This window comes from Anolis sagrei, chromosome 4, assembly GCF_037176765.1.
Source record: "Anolis sagrei isolate rAnoSag1 chromosome 4, rAnoSag1.mat, whole genome shotgun sequence".
Lineage (NCBI taxonomy): Eukaryota > Metazoa > Chordata > Lepidosauria > Squamata > Dactyloidae > Anolis > Anolis sagrei.
In genome coordinates, this window is record NC_090024.1 from 205,715,127 (window position 1) to 205,737,625 (window position 22,499).

Sequence of the window (22,499 nt, forward strand, 5' to 3'; positions counted from 1 at the left end):
AACTGTATGGTACTTTTTGAGGGAGCCTTGCTTGTTTAAACTAAGAGGTACTCACTTTTAAAGTACTATGACTTTCCAGTTTTTGTCAGGCTTGTTCCATCAGTGTAAAGGAAACAGCAATGTTCCTAGTTTGTACATGTTCCATCCTCTTTCTAACTCTTCTCAATAACAAATCATTTCTTTAGTCCAAAGTCCAAACAAAACCATTTAAAATTCAATCCTCCTAGTGTTTTGTGGCTCCAAAAATAATCAGGATATTTCAGACTTACCACAGCCACTAAGTACCAGTGTTTAGAACTTTGTATAATGTAATTGTGGTTGCTGCAAATATATTGTTTCCTTCCATACATAGGGAATGTTTCTTCCCCATTTACAGAAATCAGTGGAATTCTTAACAGAAACCACTAGGTGCTTGTGTGTTAATAACCTCGTAATATATGGATATAATTAGGATTTTTCCCATGTTTCCAGTGTATGAAGAATAAATGGACCTCTGTAAGCAAACTTTAATTTGCACATTTATTATTCAGTCTATAAAAATTATAAAGAAATGTTGCAGGATGCTATTACCAGTGTTACTTCATATTGCATTGATTATATAAATTACATATTTCAGTCATATCTCTTCATTAATATAAAATCCAAAGTTCGGGAAACCATGCCAGGTGGTCATGCTGACTGGCAGCCTGTGAGTTGTAGTATAAAAAAGTAACTTATCCAAAAGGACATTTTTTACTGCCTGCAACATAGATTGTGTGCATTGCAAGTACTAATCTTGCAATGCACACAATCTATGTTGATGGCTGTAAGGCAGTCGTCTGTTAGTTACACATTAAGTATCAGAATACCTGAGTTAAAAAGCAATAGAACTACTGAAACAAGTATTTCTCCTATTAAAGGATATCTTTGGATCCTACTCATACTCTTGTCATCTTTTCTTCCTATGAGATAGGCATTCCTTGGTCATCTGTGAGTAGTTGCTGGTGTGTATAATACAGGTTATGACCATGCAGCAGTGCTTCCACACGCAAAGAGATTTTCTGTAGTAGAAAGAAATGGGGAAAGGAAAAATGAGGCTTATTAGCTATCTCAGTCCCACATAGATCACCTGTATTAAGAGGCTCATGTGATGCGGTTTCACAGGAGAAGAATTGAGGAATGATTCTGTTGCTACAAATGCTACTGGATTCCTTTTTGACTTCACATATATAACTGGAGGAATTTTATTCAAGTTTTAAAGAACTACAAATACAAAGGTGAGAAACCATTACTAAAATCCTAATCCAGGAGTAGGCATCACGTATTCAGGTGTTAGACTGCAAATCTCTTACTGCTGTCCTGAGTTGATGGAAACTGCACTTTAACAGATTCTGAGGAGCACAACTTGTCGACTGCTATCCTAATCCAAACTGGGGGTTGTAAAGTAAGAATTTTTGCAGTGATCAATGTAAATTGACTTCAGCATTTTTCTATTACTAAAAGTGAGCTATGTTAGGACAGCACTTCTCAAGCTATCTGATGTTCTGATGTGGTAGTTGGCAATTTTTCTCCCAATGTGCCAATTTGTGCCATATTATATTCATAGCTTACAGGAAAACACATAAACTGGGACTGGTCCACTGACCACAACATTTGAGTACCACTAAAGACCCTTCTACACAGCTGAATAAAATCCCACATGATCTGCTTTGAACTGGAATATATGGCAGTGTAAACTCAGATAACCCAGTTAGAAGAAAATATTGTGGGATTTTCTGCCTTGATATTCTGGAATATAGGGCTGTGTGGAAGGGCCCTAAGCTAGGTATTCTGTATGGATCTTTATTTAATTGATGTACAGTATATGCTTCAAAATGGGACCAAGACTTTACATCTGCACTTTTTAATTAGCAAGAATTTATTTATTTCAGACATTTATATCCCATCTTTCTCACCCCCGAAGGGGAACTCAGGACAACTTACAACTGGCAACCATTAGATGCCAGCAACAATAATAAAAACACAGTTAAAGATTAATTAAAACAGCATCGTAAGTTTAAAAGATCATTTAAAAGAAAAGATAATGCTGGGCAATCGGGTACTTTGCCTGCCAAGTGGAAACTCTTCTCTCCCAACTGGTAATAAATATACAACAAAACATACACGTGTTATCTTGTCTTCCTGAAGCTCAGAAAATAAGAAGACAATAGAGAAGAGTTTCCGCTTGGCAAGCAAAGTACCCAGTTGCCCAGCACTATATTTTCTGCCTAATTAAAAAATGCTGTCTTGGTCCCATTTTGAAGAATATACTGTACATCAATTAAATACATATCTATATTTATTTATACAAAACAGCAATTATTCAAGTTGTCCATCCAGTCTACATGACTATTTCTAGAAGCAAAAAAACAGTACACAACAAATACCACAATATTTTAGAACAAGACGGTTTTTGTTTTAAGTGATTAGCCAAGGAAATCCCATTGTTATTGGCTCATGGGATACCTTCCAACAGTGTAATAACGGTGTTATCTATGTCCCATTTCCTGGAATTCCACAGTGATTCACCATCTTCAAACCATCAGATCATGAAAAGTTATTTTAAATTACTGTTATAATTGTGATGCTGTTGGCAGTCCAATTTTTGTAAATGCAACCCTTTCCCATTTCTTCAATTAAAACAATTCTTTTTTGGGGTTACCAAAAGTAATCTGAAAACAACAGGTCACTAGCCTTAGGTATGGAAAGTGCTTTCGTCCTGTTCAGCTCATAATCACTTCAGGATCCCAAGCACAGAAAGAATTAACATTTGAACCACATAGTATCTTCCTCTACCGTCTAGTGCAGCAAATCCCCATAACAAAAAAAAAAAAAAGCAATTAAGAAACTAGTTATACCACAAAGAGAATGAAACTATTTCTCACTTAATTACAACTGTAATGTCATATCTTCGCTATTGAGGAAATGAACTAATTACAGGTATCAGATCAAAGAAGTAGCCATAACAGTCTACTTCTTTATTATAAAACACATAAAGGACTCCACCCTTGAGACTAACTGAAAAGAGGAAGCTACCATGACTCAGTCCACTTTTATCAGTTTGCATCTGATTCCTTAATGTCTTCTTATGTTATTATTTTAACTCATTATTTTTAAGCTGAATTCTTCAACTTACAAGATATTCAACAAAGAAATATTGGTTTACCTGGAAGTCACGGATATAGGTGAAGAAAAAGCTGATGAAAGAGAAAGCCAAAGACCACTCAGAGACTGCGCTTGCTAAATGAAAGGCATAACCCTGTAGAAGACAAAACAGGACTTGTATAAAGTGTGCGTTTCATTGGTAGAACAACATTCCTAATAGCAAAGCCTGGTGGTCAATGCTCATAGAAAGGGATTTATTGGGCTGTGCCACCCCAGCTCCCAAAAGCAATACAAAATCCTCTTATTCGGGGCTGGCAGCCAGCCCTAAATCAGAGCTCTATACTGCTAAACAGCACATTAGAGAGAAAGGCCTTGGCAGGGACTGGAGGAAAGAAAGATAAAATGTGTCCTTCCCTTAATCCTTCAAAATTCTACTTAAACAGGAGGCCAAGCAGCCTTGTCTTACTAGACACTTGTCTCTTGCAAGATGTTTAATAATTCTGGGAATCAATATTCCCACAATATTAGGACTCAGGAACTTTAACTGAAGATAAGTGGAGGGAAATGTAGGACAGATAAAGGGAAGCATTGCTGTACACAGAGCATAATTAAAATCACTACCACAGGATAGAGTAATGGTGGCCAACTTGTTGGCTTTGAAAGGTGACAGGAAAAATTCATGGAACCAAGAGCTATCAATGAGTACTAATTAGGATGGCTATGAATCACATCTTTGTATCAGTTGTAGAATGTCTCTTCATACCAGCTGCAGAAAAGGTGAAAGGTACCTGTTCCGTCTCCCAGGAGACTGGGTTTATTGTCTTTTTGGGTTGCTTAAATTGGTTGCCCCTTGCCTTTCGCCTAGGCCTCTGCAGCCTCTGCAAAGGCCTAAAAAGTTAGCAGCCAGAGGCAGGAAAGCCAGTTTTCTGGCCCTCTGCAATAATTGGCCAAAGAGTGGCTCTTTGGGCCCGCCCCTGTTCCCAGCAGCCATTTTGGAGTTCTCCCTGCCCCTTCAGTTTTTAGGAAGAATCCATGATGTGCTGTTGGCAGGCAGGTACCTCAGAAAATATCATTGCAAAAACAATTGAGTAATTGAGTTTAATTTAGTTATAGATAGATAGATTGAGTAATTTAGTTTAACTGAGACCTATAGATTATAGATAGATAGAGATAGAGATAGAGATAGATAGAGTAATTGAGTTTAACTGAATATAGAGTTTATTAATATAGATGCAATTTATTATTCATTGATTGTTTGGTAACATTAATAAGCTGAGCCAAGTCTACAAGGACTTTGTTAATAAATGTCCTGTTTATTGTTTAAAATTGAAGTGGACTCAGTTATTCCAGAAAGCTCAATCTGCCTAAAGAAAGACCCCAGCAGTTTCGCCCAGACATAGATAGCAGCACGTCAAAGTTTTATTTTAAAGCGTCTGGGCGTAACGGCACAGTACCAGTTGCACCACTGCCCTATTTGTGGACGGATTAATGGTAGGAGCGGCCATATGAATTAAATTGGCTTTTGATCCAATATAGCAGCACTCCTCTTTTGCTGTTGGTATGAACAGTGAACATAACCAGTACAACCAGCACAGAAAAATGGGCTAACAAGGACAATCAAAACAAATACAGCAATTGGGTTAATTTATAGTATATGTTCAAAAAACATTGTTTATATCTTTTATTATTATAGAGAATCTAATGGTTCAGACAGATATGTTGGGTACCTTTAGATACAACATCACAAACTGGCACAACTTAACATCAACTTAGCTGATTTTACAGAAGGAAAACAGCACATTCTTTTGAATAAGATACTGAGATGTTGCCTTCCTTTCCCCTACCCTAAGATTTTGAGATACTGACTTCATTTTGGCACCATCTTAAAGCTTGGCTTTTAATTAAAGGCCTTTGTCCCTGATTTCTTTCTAAATGTACATGATTTAAAACTGTTCTGATTCTTTAACATGTAATCAGATATTCATGTGTGCTATCATCTCTCTATATATATATTTGTATTTTCCTTACTCTATCACAACTCAAGGCTAAAAACAAAAACTACCCAAGAATGGGTCATTCATGAGCTTAATTTACAGGAATGACTACTAATATAATAGTGAGTAATCCTGATGTATAGTGCCGACATTGTAGTAGCATATAATACATACTGGGATTAACTATCAACAGATCATAAACAGACACATTTTCTACAAAATGCAGAAGTATCTCTTTGTAGCAAGGGTGAGCAACAGAAGGAGGAGCAAGGACCACTTCTCATGTTGGCCAATAGCTTGAGGCTTATGTGTTTGTACTTCCTTATTATTTTTTTTACATTTTATTTTCATTTTCTGTGCCAAAGGCATTACTAGGGCTATCTAATAACAGAAGAAATATTCATTTTCACTTTCAAACTTTTAGTTGCATTAATGTTAACAAATCAAATGTCCCACCGTTCAGAATTAATGCATTTTTATTTCATTACATATTAATTTTATTATTTCTTAGCTGTAAAAGAAATCAACCCAAATCTACTCAGATTTAATTTTCAGGATATATTTCCTAGTATATTAAAAACAAAATCACACTAAATAAAATTAGTTAAATATATTCAATTAATATGCTTTTATGTTAATAATAATAATAATAATAATTAGTATGCTGCTTTTTCTCTTAAAAGAAACTCCAAGTGGCAAACAATGCTAAAAACAATACAATATACAATATAAAACTTAAAAACTAGAAACATTAAATTAGAATTTAATTATTTGAAAATAAACAGCTAAAACCATTAAAACCTATTTATAATAATTATTATATCAACTAGGGAATATGATAGTGACTGTGGCAGGGATTGCTTGGTATTTTCCCATTGACTAAAATGTATTTAGCAATTTGTCACCAAACTTTTGATGACAATCTCAACCACAATTTAAAAAAATAACCTCCTAGGAAGCACCTGGGTTTAAAATAAAAGGGGCACATATTATCTGTGAGATGCAGCTTCTCCATCCCTCCCCACTAATCTGTGGAAAGTGAGCTGAATACTCAACCAAACTCAAACTTACCTTCTCTTGGGGGTTCCAGTGCTGCTTCTGTATTAAACTTATTCCCCACTTGTATAAAACCATTGAAGAAATAAACACTGTAAAAAGTTAAGGAATATGCAAAAGATTCATGGAGAGCACTGCCGCCACTTTACATGTATTATTGCTTGACCTGTTTGCTTTCTTCCATGACTGTAATTTACATGCATTACAGTCTGTCTGGCAGGCATAATTCATTAATTATAATTTTGTCATCTTTGGCTTGTCCATGTCCTCTAAGCTGAGTTATCAAGTAACACACTGAATGCCCACTTGGACATAAAATACTTTGTGTCTTCATACAATAGATATAAAAGCAAGTCTGCTTGGGTAACATAAATGATCCCCTCTACCTCATACCCTGACCGCACACATAAAAAGCCTACCCTCTAAAATGGTTTGGGATGCAAGAGACCCTCCAGAAAGGAAAATGTACAGCTGCAAGGAATCAGACTTCATTCTGCAGACGTCAAAATGCCTTTTTTTCTCACACAAAGAATTATCTGAATCTAATGGATGTCAAAATCACTGTTGACCATTTGGCAACAGTATCATACAGCTGAGAGCTCATGTTTTGGCTCAATCCCTCTGCCCGCATTTGAATACAGTATTAGCTTTTTCTTCTTTGCGTGCATTGAACTCTGTAGATTTTGAGCTGAATTTCCCTTACTGTTTCATCTTGCAAAAATGCTTATGATTTTTTATGTACACTATGCTAATTTTACATTTGCTTGGCATTTCTACATTTGATGATGATAACAAGACTTGCATGAAAGACTAAGCCTTGCCTTCACTGAACAAACTTATAAAGAAAGGTGTGTGATGCAAGTCCGTACAGAACAATCAATTGATATTTCAGGCCCAACCCATCAAAAAGCAAGACATGTCTCTTATTTTCTATCTGCCTTACTCTGCTCCTTTGTGCTGTGTGTCAATATATAGATGGGGAAAGGGCTGATCACGCCATCTTGCAGGTATTGTTAGCATGCAAGAACCAACAGCCCATACCAGCATAACCAGTTTGAAGGACTTGCAACCCAATAAGAAGTCACCTTGATTGCAGTCCACTTTGTCAGATAATCTAATAAAGTGGACTGCAGCCTACATAAATATATGTCACCTGTTAAATCTTTAAAGTTACTTTTTTGTCATTATTTCATTCATTATAGACCATGCATGTTAAAGGTACTATTAGCTGTTTAATTGTTTCACCAGAAAGGATACTACTGCCTATACTTAAGGCACACCACAGCAAAACTGCCAGTCTGATCCAAAAGATGCCCTTCCCATGAATTCCTGGTTGCATCTTATACGAAAGAATTGTCTGAATCAGGATGTATATGGCTCCTACTCCAAATGTGATACAGGCACCAATGACATGCATGGAAAACATAGTGCTTTTCTACAAGAAAAAGAACTAAATTCAGATGTCAGGGATGATTACACAGGACGGCAATTGTTATGCATTTAAACTGCTCGATAATCATTAGCAAATTACAGCCTTCAGAGCCCATGTTTGCAAAAGGCATGATTTCACTGTGGACATGTCTATCTACAGATCAAGGAAAGATTAATTCTTGGGTCACAACTCTCCAAATAATCCAACCAGTACAACCACCTCTAATACTAGTTTGATGATTCAAGAATGCTGTTTAAAACAGGATCTTTTCCAAACTAGCAAAAGAATCCAAAGCTACTTGATTATCACAATTTAATTTTATTCTGACAAAGAGTGAGTAGATGATGACTCTGTATTCTAAAGAATACAATAATTTCCAGTTATTAATTTCCCCTGTAGAAGTTTCCTATTAGCATTACCATTAGAAGGATGGTGCAAGAGGACTGTAGAAATATAGGCATTCAATTTGGGGCTCCAGCAGTATGATTGCATTGTGCTGTGCAATCAGGTTTGAGCTGGGAAACCATGGGATTCTACTCTAACTGAACCTACCATAATCATGTGTGCCTGTTTTCCCTAACAGTCAAGGTAAACTAGTGTCCTACAATCTCCTACGGAACACATAGGAACAGGAAAACTGTGAGGAAATAGGAGAGAAGACCACTTCATCAGCTGCTGTAGAATGTTAAAAAAAAAAAGATAGGCCTGTAAATGTGACCACTAAAATAGAAATCATAAGAAATGTGGAAGACTGAAGAGTTATCCCTGGAAGTATTTTAGAAAAATTTCAAGAGGTCTCCACAACAGTTTTGTTTACTTATGTAAGTCTTATGTGACCTGGGTCATTCATTTCACATGTGCATACTGTTATTATTAGTTTTGAATTTAAAAAGCTGCTGAAGCATATCTATTTTTGCAGTGTAATAACCTATCCCCATTTTCATACTAAGTATCTCTGGTACTTTTTGTTGTTGTTGTTAAAATGTGTTCTGAGAAACAGAACCGCTTCATTAACTGAGCGATACCTGCCTTTATTCTATCTGCACCCCATTTTAACTCTCAATATTTGATTTATTTTCTCAAAATATTTTCTTTTTCTCTTCAGTCATGAGGGAATACCATCTGTATCCTGCTCAAGTGATATGTGTGCCATTTCCACGTAGGCCCCTATCAGGCACAGTTCAATGGCTGCACAAATTAGAGACAGAATTGTTTAGGTTCAAGAAGGCTGCATAACATGCTTTTGGAGAGAAAAAGATGGTGACTTAGCCCCATATTGACCCTCTAAGTTTTTGGTTAGGGTGAGAGATGGTGATCAACCCAAGAGCATGACACTTTAACCATGACACCGGATTGGTCCTTTTGTTAGATTTACAGTGTCATGTACAGACTAAGCAAAAGTATGCAAACTGAGCAGAGATTGGCTATGCCAGCAAGGAAGATTTTTTTTTCTAAATATATTAAAGGCAAGAGAAAGACTAAGAAGACCCTGGGGTTACTGTTCAGTAAGGGTGGCAAAATGCTTACAGGACACAACAAAGACAGAACTATTCAATACCTATTTTGCTTCAGTTTTCTCCCAGAAAGAAAACTGCATGCTTCCATGCAATAACAGAGACCTTTGCCGGGTTCTGGATTGTAAAGCAAGATTGATAGGGAGTTAGTCAGGAATCATGTACCGAACCAAAATGAGTTCAGATCTGCAGGGCCAGATGAACTGCATTCCAGAGTGCTGAAGGAACTTGCTTAGGTACTCTCTAAACCACTTGCCATCATATTTTTTTTTAAAAACTTGGGGAACAGGTTAGGTGCCAGAGAACAGGAGAAGGTCAAACACTGTCCCTCTCTTCAAAAGAAAGTACAGACCAGTCATCCTGAATTAAATACCACACAAATATTAGAAAATATATAGGACCCTGTCTGCAAATACCTTGATGATAATGCAGTGGTCAGTAACAGTCAGTATTAGTTTGTCAAGAGCAAATCCTGCCAAACTAATCGTATATCTATTTTTGTTCACATTGTTAATTCAGAATATGCCAGGAACGCTGTTGATGTCATTTATCTGGATTTCAGCAACTCATTTAATAAGGTCCCTCATAATGTTTTGATTAGCAAACCAATTAAATGTGGTTTAGATGGGAACACTGTCATATGTATCCATAATTGGTTGGAACTATGCTCAGACAGTCATCATCACCTTCAAACTGGAAAAAGGTCTTCAGTGGAATGCCTTGGAGTTCTCTCCCAGGGCTATTACTTCTCAACATTTTTACCAATGACTTAGATTCTAGGGTGAAAATCATCTTTACCACTTTTACAGATTGCACAAAACTAAGAGGGGTGGCTAGTACACTGAAAAGTAGGAAAAGTATTCAAAAGTCCCTTGACAAACTAGATAAATTGACAGAAATTAATAAAATTACATTCAATAGAGACAAATACAGAATTCTATATTTAGGTCACAAAAACCAAATGTAGAAGTATAGGATCTGAGATTTATAGCTGAGTAGTACTACATGCAAAAAGGACCTTATGGTGATTGTAAATTGGAACTTAAGCCAGCAGTGTGATGATCCAGTAAACATGGTAAGTGCTATTTTAGTCTCCAGTATGAGAAGTCTAGTAAATGTAATAGTCAAACTATATATTATACCAGTCACGCCTCATCTGAAGCATTGCAATCAGTTCTGGGAACCTCGTGTTATGAAGGAATTGTTTCTTTTCTTTTTAATTTTTAAATACTCACAATCGAAAATGTTGTGCTATCCCATCCCATCACTTTATGATGGATATAGACAAGCTAGATAGATTCAGAGAAATACAATGATAAGAGATAGGGAGAACAAAACATATGAGGAAAAAATGGAGGAACTGGGCATGTTACCCTTGGTGAAGAGAAGATTAATGGATGGCATGACTGCACTCTTTAAATATCTCAAGGGCTGACAAAGAGAGGAGCTGATCAGCCTGTTTTCTGCTGACCCAGAGAGTAGGACCATATATAATGGTTTGAAGCTACAAAAGAGTAGATTTTGATGGACTATAAGAGCAGGAGAATGTGCATGGAGCAGGGGGCTGGATGATGTCTCAAAAGGGTTTTAGAAAGATTTGAACACACATGAGGCTCTTTTTGAGGCTCTGCTGTTGAGATTCCTGTGGGTAGAATAAAGGTAGGAAAACAAGAGAGGGCCAAGGTACTGCTATTAGTTTTCTGATGTTAACTAAAGAAAAGAAAAAAAAGTAGTGAAGTAGTGAGGTAAAATTCCATAGAAACAGAGGCCCCATGGTATAGACCCAGGCAACATTGCATTCACGTCAACTAGTGTATAAATAGAATCATGAATAATATCAATATTACATGAGAAATCAGGATCGCCAAATATCATGCCTCTAGGATTAATTATGCAAAGTGTTACTTAGGAGCATGTGTCAATTTTAAAAAAGAAGTTTATGTGCTTAAATGTTAGCTTAAGATTTCTGATAATTGAGGTAGTGGAATGAACTTGGAACTATTTCTGATAGCTGGCATTGATAACTTATATATTCTATCTGTTGGGAGACGTGGAAAACCCCTGATCCATAAAATGTTATTTATGTATGTTTGGTATGTAGCATTTTGGTAAATGACATAAATGGCATAAAACCAGCTAGCGGTACTTTCCTTAAAATGCACACTACCAAACAAACCCGTTTCCAAGAATCTAGAAAGCATTTGAAGAGTCTGATGGTAATAACAGGTACAGCCAGTTCCATATGGGCAGAATGTAGAAGAACCTCCTTTTCTCTTGCTAACTGTAAATAGTGTAGGTAGGCTTCAGAAATCTTGAACTGTTCTAGAACTTATGATGCCAACTAAGGTTGCTATTGAAGATATAAGAGAGTAGATTCTGGTGGGATACTAGAAGGAACACATTATCTATCTCCTTACTATTAAGGCCATACTATTTCTCATTAAGAGGTTTTTTTCTGAGGTAAACACTGCATAATGATCTGACTCAAAATATTCTCTTTAACTCACTCGCCCCACTACTGCAATGTTTATACGTTCCATTTCTTCTTTTACTATGTCTAGCTTGCCAGATTTTAGCTTCTCACCTTTCACATTCCATAATGTGCTTATGATTAGTACCCTGATAATTTGCCTAAATTAAAGACTGAAACACAAACCTGGAAATTTGCAATGATGCAAAGCCCAAAGCAGCTAACCATTCCTAACACAACACCAATTTTGTTTAACCTGAGGAGCTTGTGATCTTCAGGAATCAAAGCTCTGACTTGTCTGTATCGAACATACATGGTAGCCATGCCTGTGAACAAACAATATAAAAACAGTAAGAATGGATTGCTAGATGTCAGAAATCAAAGATTATTGTTATGGTTGCAAAAAGACAGACATCAAGTATGCAAAACTCAACAAAAGAAATATAGACTGAAATACTGATTATTGTATGCAACAGATATACCACCTTTGACAGGAAGTTCTTTGATCCAATAGAGTTTCTATCAGTGAAAATCCCCTGCTTCTATACCACCTAGAAATCGACTCCGCATAGTTAAAAGACCTTTGGAATGACACAAGGAGCACCACTGAACATTGGGGGCAAGAAGATGAAATTACCTGTAATTGCCCCCTGTCTTGTTCCTTAAATTGCTTTCTGTAATTGCTTCCTATCTATTTCCTTCCATCATTTATTCCTTGGAAATCACTGCTGAATCAAAAAGTATATAGATGGAATCTTGAGTATGCAGACACAAGAGCAATTCTGTTTTTCTATAATACAGATCACAGCAATTCCAAAAAGAAGCACTGCTTCAAGTGGCCAGATGCTATGGGGTAGACAATGGTGACAAGGCATGAGAAGACTGATCAGTGTATGCCAGGAGGCATGCTGCATACCCACTAAGGCTCCTTCTACACTGCCATATAATCTAGTTCAAAGCAGATAGTGTGGATTTTCTGCTTTGATACTCTGGATTATAGGGCAGTGTATGATGCCTATGATGCCTACTGCCTCTTGCCACCAGTATTGGAATAATACTCAAGCCCCACCCATAGCAAGTCCAGTATTGACAAAGCCTCAGAGACTTTGGCCCCTTCACCATTGCCATATCAAATCCAGATTATTTGCTTTGAACTGGGTTATATGACAATGTAGACTCATATAATCCAGTTCAAAGCAGATATCTGGATTATCTGCTTTGATAATCTGGATTATATGGCAGTTTTGAAGGGGTCTTTCTTTCTACAATCAACTCTAATACAGGCAAGCTTGCCATGCTTATATATTAAATAAATAACATTTTATGATCACACTACTATCTGTATTTCCCATTCCTAAGATATACAAATGGTCTCCTTGCCTTTGTTCTATCAGTGTGTCATTCCACATCACAAAGCTATCTCAATAATTATTTCTATCCCCATTACTACATAATTATTCCCCTTTGGAGCACCATTCCACTTTGGAGCACCACTTCCAAAAGCCAAGCATTCTAACTCCATTTGTACTTACCCAAAACAGCAGCAATGTTTAACATTATACCAAACAAACATCTTTCAGGAGGTGTTGTCCCTGCATCACTGAAAGAAATGTAACATATAATATTCTGTTTTTTATTATGCAAATAACCTTTTAAAAACTAACCAAAAACTGTTTGAAAAAAATGCTTGGGGTTCTACTTAATAATGGCACACTATGGCCTCTTCTAAACTACCATATAAAATCCAGATTATCTGCTTTGAACTGGATTATCCATGACACATACCACAGCTTTCTACATGCATCTGCATAGCTTTTTAAAAAAAGGAAAACAGTTTGTCACAAAGGAGGTTGGGAGAGTGGGGGAAAGCTTTCCTTATTGAATGGTACAGGTAAAAGTACAATTGTACAAAGTTTACTGACCTGATGTAAGGCACCAAAGGGTCAACATGATGTAACAAAACTGCAGTAATGTAGGAAAACAGAAAGGAAGCAGATGACCAAATGACGAGGGCCGAAGGTAAAATACTCAGGCCTTGCTGAAACCACCACATCTGGTTCAAGTGCTGTGAAGAATAAGGTGATAAAATGAGTAGTCTCCCTCCTCTACTTGCCTTGAAAGAAACAATTGTTTTAATGAGCTGTGACTCTTGCCCTGTGAACATGCAAAGACAACATTTTCCATTGAATCAGGACTCTGTCCAGAAATATTGAATTCAGTTTCACATTTGTTTTTGCCATGCCAGCTCAGCTGAGGAAATGGAAAGTTACTACAAAACAGAAGTCCAATAAACTGCAAGCAAACAGATGCCACTCCCTGAGAGATTGGAAGTGGAGAAGAGGAGTGGGCAGTATTCAGGGTCCTTCCACATAGCCATATAACCCAGAAGGCAGATAATCCACAATATCTGCTTTGAACTGAATTATCTAAGTCCACACTGCCTTATAATCCAGTTCAATGTGGATTTTATACAGCTGTACGGAATGTTGTTTTTCTGACTTCTGAAAGGATGTGCAAAAATTATCACTATGTTTATAGTATCCGTTTTTATTAGCATAATCTTTATTGTGTTTTTTCACTTCTGGTCTTCATCGATGAGGTTTTTCTTTCCATTCTTTTTTCTTCCTTCTTTGCACTATTTCCCCCCTCCTTTTCATTCTGCCTCTGGGGGAGTTTTTTCATTCCTTCTATCTTCTTATTGTATCATTTACTTCTTGTTTTCTTTTATCATATGTTCATGTATCTGTTTCTTTTTGAACTTCTCTTTGATGCTTTGACATTAAATATGTCAATGTGTCCATGTTTTTTATGTATAAATATTTTAATCAACCACTGTTCTATTGTGGGGATTTCATTTTGTCTCCAAACTTTGGTGTAGACAATCATCACAGCTGTTATTATGACGTTCAAGATTTTTTTCTGGTTTTTTTTCTAGTTTCTGATCTATCAATCCAAGCAGGTATGTTTCTGGTTTCATCTGGAAATTTATATTTAATATTTTTTGCGTCTTTTCATGTATATTTTTCCAATATTCTCTAGCTTCTTTACATAACCACGTGTGGTAAAATGTCCCTTCTTGTTTCCCATATTTCCAACATTTTGTGTTTACATCTTTATAACATTTCCCTATCTTAAGCGGTGTTATATACCATCTGTGCATCATCTTTAGCCAATTCATTTTTCAATCATATGCATACGTATATTTTAGTTTTCTGTTCCATATTTCTTCCCACTCCTCCATTTGTATTGTTCTTCCTATATTTTTGGCCCCTTTGATCATGCACTCTTTAATCTGTTCAGTTTCCGTATTCCATTCTAATTTTATATATATATATTTATTATTATTTTCCTCTGTTTTCATTATCTTATAGTTTATAGTATCACTGTTGTGTGCCTGTAGTAGTAGTAGTAGTAGTAGTAGTAACAACAACATCTCGGCCTATGAGCCCACAAGGACCTTGAGATCATCTGGGGAGGCCCTTCTCTCGGTCCCGCCTGCCTCACAGGCACGCCTGGCGGGGACGAGAGAGCGGGCCTTCTCGGTGGTGGCCCCCCGGCTGTGGAACTCCCTCCCTGCTGAAGTTAGACAGGCGCCCTCCCTCATGGCCTTTCGTAAGGGCCTGAAAACATGGCTTTTCGAGATGGCCTTCAATTGAGTGCTATGTTATTGGAATGATGACCGGAATGGACTATGACTATGAGATTGATTATGACCTCTTGATAAGACGAAGCGGATTTTTAGTATAAGTAGTTGTTATGTAGTAGTAGAATGTTGTTGTGCTGTTTTGACCTACTGTAAACTGTCCTTTCTATGTTTTTGTACACCGCCACGAGTCGCCCTAGGGCTGAGAGCGGCGGTTAATAAGTGCAAGTAATAAATAAATAAATAAATAATAATAATAGTAATAATTTTATTTTTACCTGCCTTTCCTCAAGGTGAGTCACAGCACAATTAAAACACAAACATTGCAAATCCTCTATAAACACATATATTAAAATGTAGTTCTAGAAAAGATTAATATTAAAACATATTTCTGTAAAATACATATTAAATACACAGGGCAGAGATGAAAACACAGGACACAATTTTAAATTAGGCAGAAAGACAAAAATATTGTATTGATTGTGAACTTGATTGCTTTAAACTCAGAAATGACTAACCAGCCATGCTTTGATAAATGCTTTGATAAAATTTACTGGCTAAGCAAGGGGGTAGGATAAAAGAGCACGAAGTGGAGGCAGTGCATGCACATGTGTGTGTCCCCTCATGCACTTGCTCGTTCAGGTGAACAATGTCCTATGTTCCAGTCAGCAATTCATTAAGACGATGGGAATGTAAGAACTGTCAAGGGGGGCAGCCCAGGTCAGTCACAGGATATCCAGCAGGATAAAGGGAAAAGCCATAGAGTGTTTGCCAGTTGCTCCATATGTTGCCCAATAAGCCAATAGTCCAGGTAATACAACCAGCAAGAAGAAAAACTATCATAAACCATTGCCAGTCCCAGGTCAGGAAAATATGAACACTGAAAACTATTGCCAATCACCAAGTGGAGTTGAAAATAACGCTAGAGAAATTTATAGTCAGTTATTTCAATACGCGAGTGTCCCCCTCTTCACAACTGTGGGGCACGGAGCAATCTCTCTTTCTCACTCAATGAACAACAGTAATGGGTCTTCAATGTCTGTTATGTAATTGCTGGGGAGAAGGGCTTCCCTCAACATGAATCCCTGGAGTCAATGAGGGCCATTGTTAACAGGTGCTGCAGATTCCAGGCAATCTGTCTCCTCCTTTAAGTCTGAACTTAAAGTGGGGTTACAGAGGGAAAGGACACTTTCATGGTTTCCCTCATGCACACTTGCTAGGCAGATGGGAACACAAGGGAGGAGGGTGCATGCATGTTAGTTCGATTGCACACTCACTTGCCTATGTGAGAAGAAAGGTAACACATGGGGATAGGTCATGTGCTGCCCCCTTTGAATGAAAGGTGAGAAAACATTTTTTTAAATTTATTTATTTACACCCCACTTTATCTCAGTTTACCATAAAAACATCAGCATGCAATTTAAAATATAGAAATATTAAAACAGCATTAAACATCAATAGTATTTTAAAAATTCAGATGAAATCCATAAGTAAAGGTAAAGGTTTCCCCTGACATTAGGCCTAGTCATGTCCAACTCTGGGGGGTGGTGCTCATCTCCATTTCTAAGCCGAAGAGCCAGCGTTGTCCAGACACCTCCAAGGTCATGTGGCTGGCAGGACTGCATGAAGTGCCGTTACCTTCCCACTGAAGCGGGATCTACTCACACTTGCATGTTTTTGAACTGCTAGGTTGGCAGAAGCTGGGGCTAACAGTGGGAGCTCACCTCACTCCCCGGATTCGAACCGCCAACCTTTCCGTCAGCAAGTTCAGCAGCTCAGCAGTTTAACCCACGGCACCACTAGGGGGCCTGATATTAAATCCATAAAAATATAGAAACCGACAGCTGACCTGAGAACACAGGTAGTTGTAAGTCGCCTTGAGTGTTGTAAGCGCCTTGAGTCCTCCTAAGGAGTGAGAAAGGAAGGGTATAAATGAAGCAAATAACAAATAAACAATAGTTTTGTATGTGTGGGTGAGTTAAATACGATGTGGATGCCAAGAGATATTTATGCTTTCTTCTACTTTCACTGGAGTTCTGTCCCTAATTCCCGCAAAAGTGAAGGGCTGACCACAGAGTCTTTCAAAAATTTTATCGTGTCATCAACAACCAGACCATTGTATTACATTTCTAACAGAACAAAACAAACAAACAGATTAAAAAAACACAAATTTTGCAAACTTGGTAGTTGATTAAATGTCCTTTGACCAGTATCTGGCCACTTGGAGTGCCTCTGGTGTTGCCGCAAGAAGGTCCTCCATTGTGCATGTGGCAGGGCTCAGGCTGCATTGCAGCAGGTGGTCTGTGGTTTGCTCTTCTCCACACTCGCATGTCGTGGATTCCACTTTGTAGCCCCATTTTTAAAGATTGGCTCTGCATCTCGTAGTGCCAGAGCGCAGTCTGTTCAGTGCCTTCCAAGTCGCCCAGTCTTCTGTGTGCCCAGGAGGGAGTCTCCCATCTGGTATCAGCCATTGATTGAGGCTCTGGGTTTGAGCCTGACACTTTTGGACTCTCGCTTGCTGAGGTGTTCCAATAAAAATTCCAACCATTTGTTCAAAATCAAAACCTGTTATTTAAACTTTTTCTGGCTAATAGGACATTTTGCCTTTGCAAGATCCATGAGTTCCACAAAAGAGAGACCAATTTGCTCACAGGCCCAACAACCAAAACAAGACATTAAATGCTTTGTTTCAGAGAGGAGTTTAAGAATGGAAAATAAAATCAGCTTTAAGATGAGACGGCGCTGAAGCACAGAGGACAGAACTTTGCGTATTTGTTTGTAACAGAGCAGCTTTCAAGGCAATAGTCATCTGATCTCAGCCTTGAGAGGGAAATTCAGAGGGACAAAAGCTTCCATTGTGGCCAATAAACATAAACACATACTGATCAAAAGCGGGAATGCAATTTCTCTATCAGAGACCACCACGTTTTCCTTTTAGAATGCTTGCCTCAAGACATAGAAAAGGGGGGGGGGGTGATGGCAGGGCTGTAGCCAAAGGGGAGGGGGGGTTAGGGGTTCAACCCCCCCTTCCAATTTTTCAGGTTAAAAAAACTCTGGCTTACTCATGAATTTTAAGTGGTTAACCAAATCCCCACGCTAAGTCTATGAGAAGCAAAAATTAAACAAGTCTCTCCAGAACTGTAAGCACTATCTCAAGCAAAATTTGACAATTTAGTCACATTGTCATTACTTGCAGCAATAGCAAATATAATGGAAAAATAGCAACCAAGTAGGCCCACCCATATCTGGCAGGCAAAGTCTAAAGCATGGGTGGGGGATTTGAAGGCCCTCATGAAGGAGACCAGACCTGTTAGGGGCGGTTGACAGGGGAGGAGCTGCAGGCTATTTAAGGCTGCTCTGTCCCCCTGCAGTGCTCTTTGCTTCAGCATGAGGTAGGAGGCAGGTTCCTAATGGGGATATTAGGCCTTTCCCTCCTTGCTGCCCACCTCCCCTATTCCAGATAGTAGGGTTCCCATTGCTATGCCTATATATAGGTCGTTTTCAACTCTTAAACATTTGAAAACATACTTAATAAGCACAATGGGGCCAGAAAGACTGACTGGACTTGCACTGAAGTTTATCGATGGAGCCTGGTTTCTGTCAAAGTGTATTGATACAGTTTTCAAGTGTTTCCAACAGATGTTGTGGTATTCTTTTGTTAACTATCAATTACCAATTAACAGTTATTTTCAGTTATTTTAAGACTTGAAACATTGTAACTAAAATAGAAAACTGATTTGATTAGGTAGGACAAAAGTTTTCCCTTGACATTAAGTCCAGTCATGTCCAACTATGGGAGGTGGTAATCATCTCTATTTCTAAGCAGAAGAGTGAGCTTTGGCCGTAGACACCTCCAAGGTCAAGGGCCAGCATGACTGCATGGCGCACCATTACCTTCCCACTGGAGCGGTACCTATTGATCTACTTGCATTTGCATGTTTTCAAACTGCTAGGTTGGCAGAAGCTGGGGCTAACAGTGGGAGTTCACCCTGCTCCCCAGATTCGACCTGCGACCTTTTGATCAGCAAGTTCAGCAGCTCAGTGGTTTAACCCACTGAGCTACTGGGGGCTCCTTTGATTTGATTATGTCTATATCAAAATATAGAATGAACCATACTATTTAAATTTATTTTGTGTTATGGAACTACTCTTCATGATTCGCAAGAAAGGAAGTTTCAACCTTATGGCAGGCATCCTCAGAGGTTGTGAGGTTGAAAAGCCTACAACCCATGTATTGACACAGTTTTCAAGTGTTTCCAACAGACATTGTGGTATTTTTTTTGTAATTATCAATGAATAGTTATTTTCAGTTATTTAAAGACTTGAAACTTTGTAACTAAAATAGAAAACTGAGTTGATTACATTTATATAAAAATACTAGCTGTCCCCTGCCACGCATTGCTGTGGCCCAGTCTGTTGATCTGGAAACTAAAGTAATGAGAAAGTGTTGATTTCTAATATATGTAATTTCTTTCTGCTTGTTGGTAAAAACAGTTTTTCTTTCTGTTTCTTTGTCAGTGTTGATGTGGAGAGTGTCTGGTTTCCCCACCCTGGAACATGCAACATATCATTGTCCTTCTTTAAGGGTCCCTTTCAAATCTATGATACTATATCTCTCTGTGTGTGAATCTATCTATTTATATCTATGGCTGGATGGCTCTTCGTCAGGAGGACTTTGATTACGTTTTCTTGCCCTGATGAAGGAAGTTGGATTGGATGGCCTTAAGTATTTTCTGTTGGTCATGGGGGTTCTGTGTGGGAAGTTTGCCCAGATTCTGTCATTCATGGGGTTCAGAATGCTCTTTGATTGTAGGTGAACTGTGAATCCTAGTGACTACAACTCCCAAATGTCAAGGTCTATTTCTCCCAAACTCCATCAGTTTTCATATTTGGGCGTACTGAGTGCTTGTGCCAAGTTTGGTCCAGATCCATCATTGCTTGAGTCCACAGTGCTCTCTGGATGTAGGTGAACTACAACTCCCAAAGTCAGGGACAATGCCCACCAAACTCTTCCAGTATTTTCTATTGGTCATGGGAGTCCTGTGTGCAAAGTTTGGTTCAATTCCATCTTTGATGGAGTTCAGAATGTTCTTTTGATTGTAGGTGAACTATAAATCCCAGCAACTACAACTCCCAAATGACAAAATCATATTTTTTTGAGTGATGGTCACTCTGTGTGAGACATTTTACTGCCAAATTTGGTGTGATTTCATTCATTGGTTCTTTTGTTTTTAAGGTACTCATTATGCACAGAGCGTAGTGGTTCTCAACCTTCTTAATGCCACGACCCCTTAAAACAGTTCCTCATGTGGTGGTGACCCCCACCGTAACATTATTTTCGTTGCTACTTCATAACTGTAATTTTGCTACCGTTATGAATCGTAATGTAAATATCTGATATGCAAGATGTATTTTCAAATCCCAAATACCTGATATGCCCAAATTTGAATACTGGTGGGATGGGAATGATTGATTTTGTCATTTGGGAATGTTGGAGTTGCTGGGATTTATAGTTCACCTAAAATCAAAGAGCCTTCTGAACTCCACCAGTGATGGAATTGAATCAAACTTGGCACACAGAATTCCCATGACCAAGAGAAAATACCGGGAGGGCCTGGTGGACACTGACCTTGAGTTTTCGGAGTTGTAGTTCACCTACACCCAGAGAACACTGTGGACTCAAACAATGGTGGATCTGGACCAAACTTGGCACCAACACGCAATATGCCTAAATGTGAACACTGGTGGAGTTTGGGGAAAATAGACCTTGCCATTTGGGAGTTGTAGTTGTTGGGATTTATAGTTCACCCACAATGAAATAGCATTCTAATGAACATAGGAATGGAACAATGGATGACGGATCTGGATCATGTTTTTAGTGATGAGACGCTAGTGAATGGCTATTGTTGTTAATTGTATATTATTGTATAAGGAGTTATGATGTTAACTGTTTTTATACCGTGTTATTGTAGCATTGAATTTTTGCTGTTCTTGTTGTTAACCGCTGTGAGTCGCCTAAGGGCTGAGAACAGCGGTATACAAATAAAGTAAGTAAATAAATAAATAATTCTGAACCCCACCAATGATAGAATTGGACCAAACTTCCCACACAGCACCCCCATCACCAATAGAAAATACTATGTTTTCTGATGGTCTTTGGCGACCCCTCTGACACCCCCTTGTGACTCCCACAGGCAGGACCATAGCCAGAAAAAAATTTCGGGGAGGGTTGAAAATTTCGGGGGGGGGGAGGTTTGACAATTTCGGGGGGAGGGTTGAAAATTTTGGGGAGGGTTGAAAATTTCGGGGGGGGGGGAGGTTGAAACCTGCCTCCTAACTCACGCTGAAGCAAAGAGCACAGTAGGGGGCAGAGCAGCCTTCCATAGCCTGCAACTCCACCCCTGTCAACCACTTCCACCAAGTCTGGCCTCCTTAATGAGAGCATTCAACACCCCCCCCCCCCGCCAACTTGGTAGCTTCGCTACATTGGCTATTGCTGCAAGTAATGACAGTGTGAATAAATTGTCAATATTTGCTTGAGAGAGTGCTTACAGTTCTGGAGGGACTCTTAATTTTTTTCATCTCATAGACTTAGCAGCATGGGGATTGGGTTAACCAGTTAAAAATCATGAGTAAACAAGGTTTTTTTTAAAAAAAAATCTGAAACATTTCGGGGGAGGGGGTTGAACCCCTAAAACCACCTCCTCGCTACAGGCCTGGCCACAGGGGTTGAGAAACACTGATATATGCAATGAACCATATTATTTAAATTTATTTTGTGTTGTGGAACTACTCTTCATGATTCACTAGAAACAAAGTTTCAACCCTCCTTCCCCCCACTCCTCACCCCGAATTTTTTTCTGTCTAGGGCCCTGGGTGAGGGTTTGCTTGGTTCACTTCCAGGCCCTGAAAGGACAGAAGACCCCTCCCTCCCTCCTTCCCTCCCTCAGGGCCTCATCTGACCCTCCTCCTGTCCTGCCCTGTCCTGAGAGGAAAGCACAGGCGGACATTTGATCCTCTCTGCCGGGCAAGGGGAAGGGAGGACGAGGTGTGATTTACCGTTCCGTGTCGCTCCAGCCTCGGCCGCCACCCCTTCAGAGAAGGAGGAGGAGGAGGAGGGAGGGAAGGAGGGCGGCAAAGGAGGCGGGAAGGGCCCGCGAAGGTGAACCGCCACCAAGCAAAGCAAAGCAAATCAGGCAGGCGCGCCCCCTCCCTGGCGCATGCGCACTCCCTCTCTCTCTCACTCACTCACTCCGCTCCTCCGTTA

At 38.8% G+C, this 22,499-nt stretch overlaps 1 protein-coding gene across 2 annotated transcripts; it reads right to left on the reverse strand.

Annotated features, from left to right (window-relative positions):
- Positions 1 to 505: 505 nt before the first annotated feature.
- On the reverse strand, positions 506 to 22,425 carry DRAM2 (DNA damage regulated autophagy modulator 2). 2 transcript variants are annotated; one of them, XM_060772482.2, is made up of 9 exons: positions 22,292 to 22,425; positions 17,082 to 17,137; positions 13,512 to 13,654; positions 13,122 to 13,189; positions 11,776 to 11,915; positions 7,431 to 7,608; positions 6,189 to 6,265; positions 3,185 to 3,277; positions 506 to 1,040 (listed from the first exon to the last, which is right to left on the reverse strand). In XM_060772482.2, the coding sequence occupies exons 3-9, from the start codon at positions 13,640 to 13,642 to the stop codon at positions 942 to 944; spliced, it is 786 nt and encodes a 261-aa protein (XP_060628465.1). In that variant the 5' UTR covers positions 13,643 to 13,654; positions 17,082 to 17,137; positions 22,292 to 22,425; the 3' UTR covers positions 506 to 941. The 2 variants fall into 2 exon arrangements, with proteins under 2 accessions (XP_060628465.1, XP_060628466.1); XM_060772483.2 differs by lacking the exon at positions 17,082 to 17,137.
- Between the last annotated feature and the right edge of the window lie 74 nt (positions 22,426 to 22,499).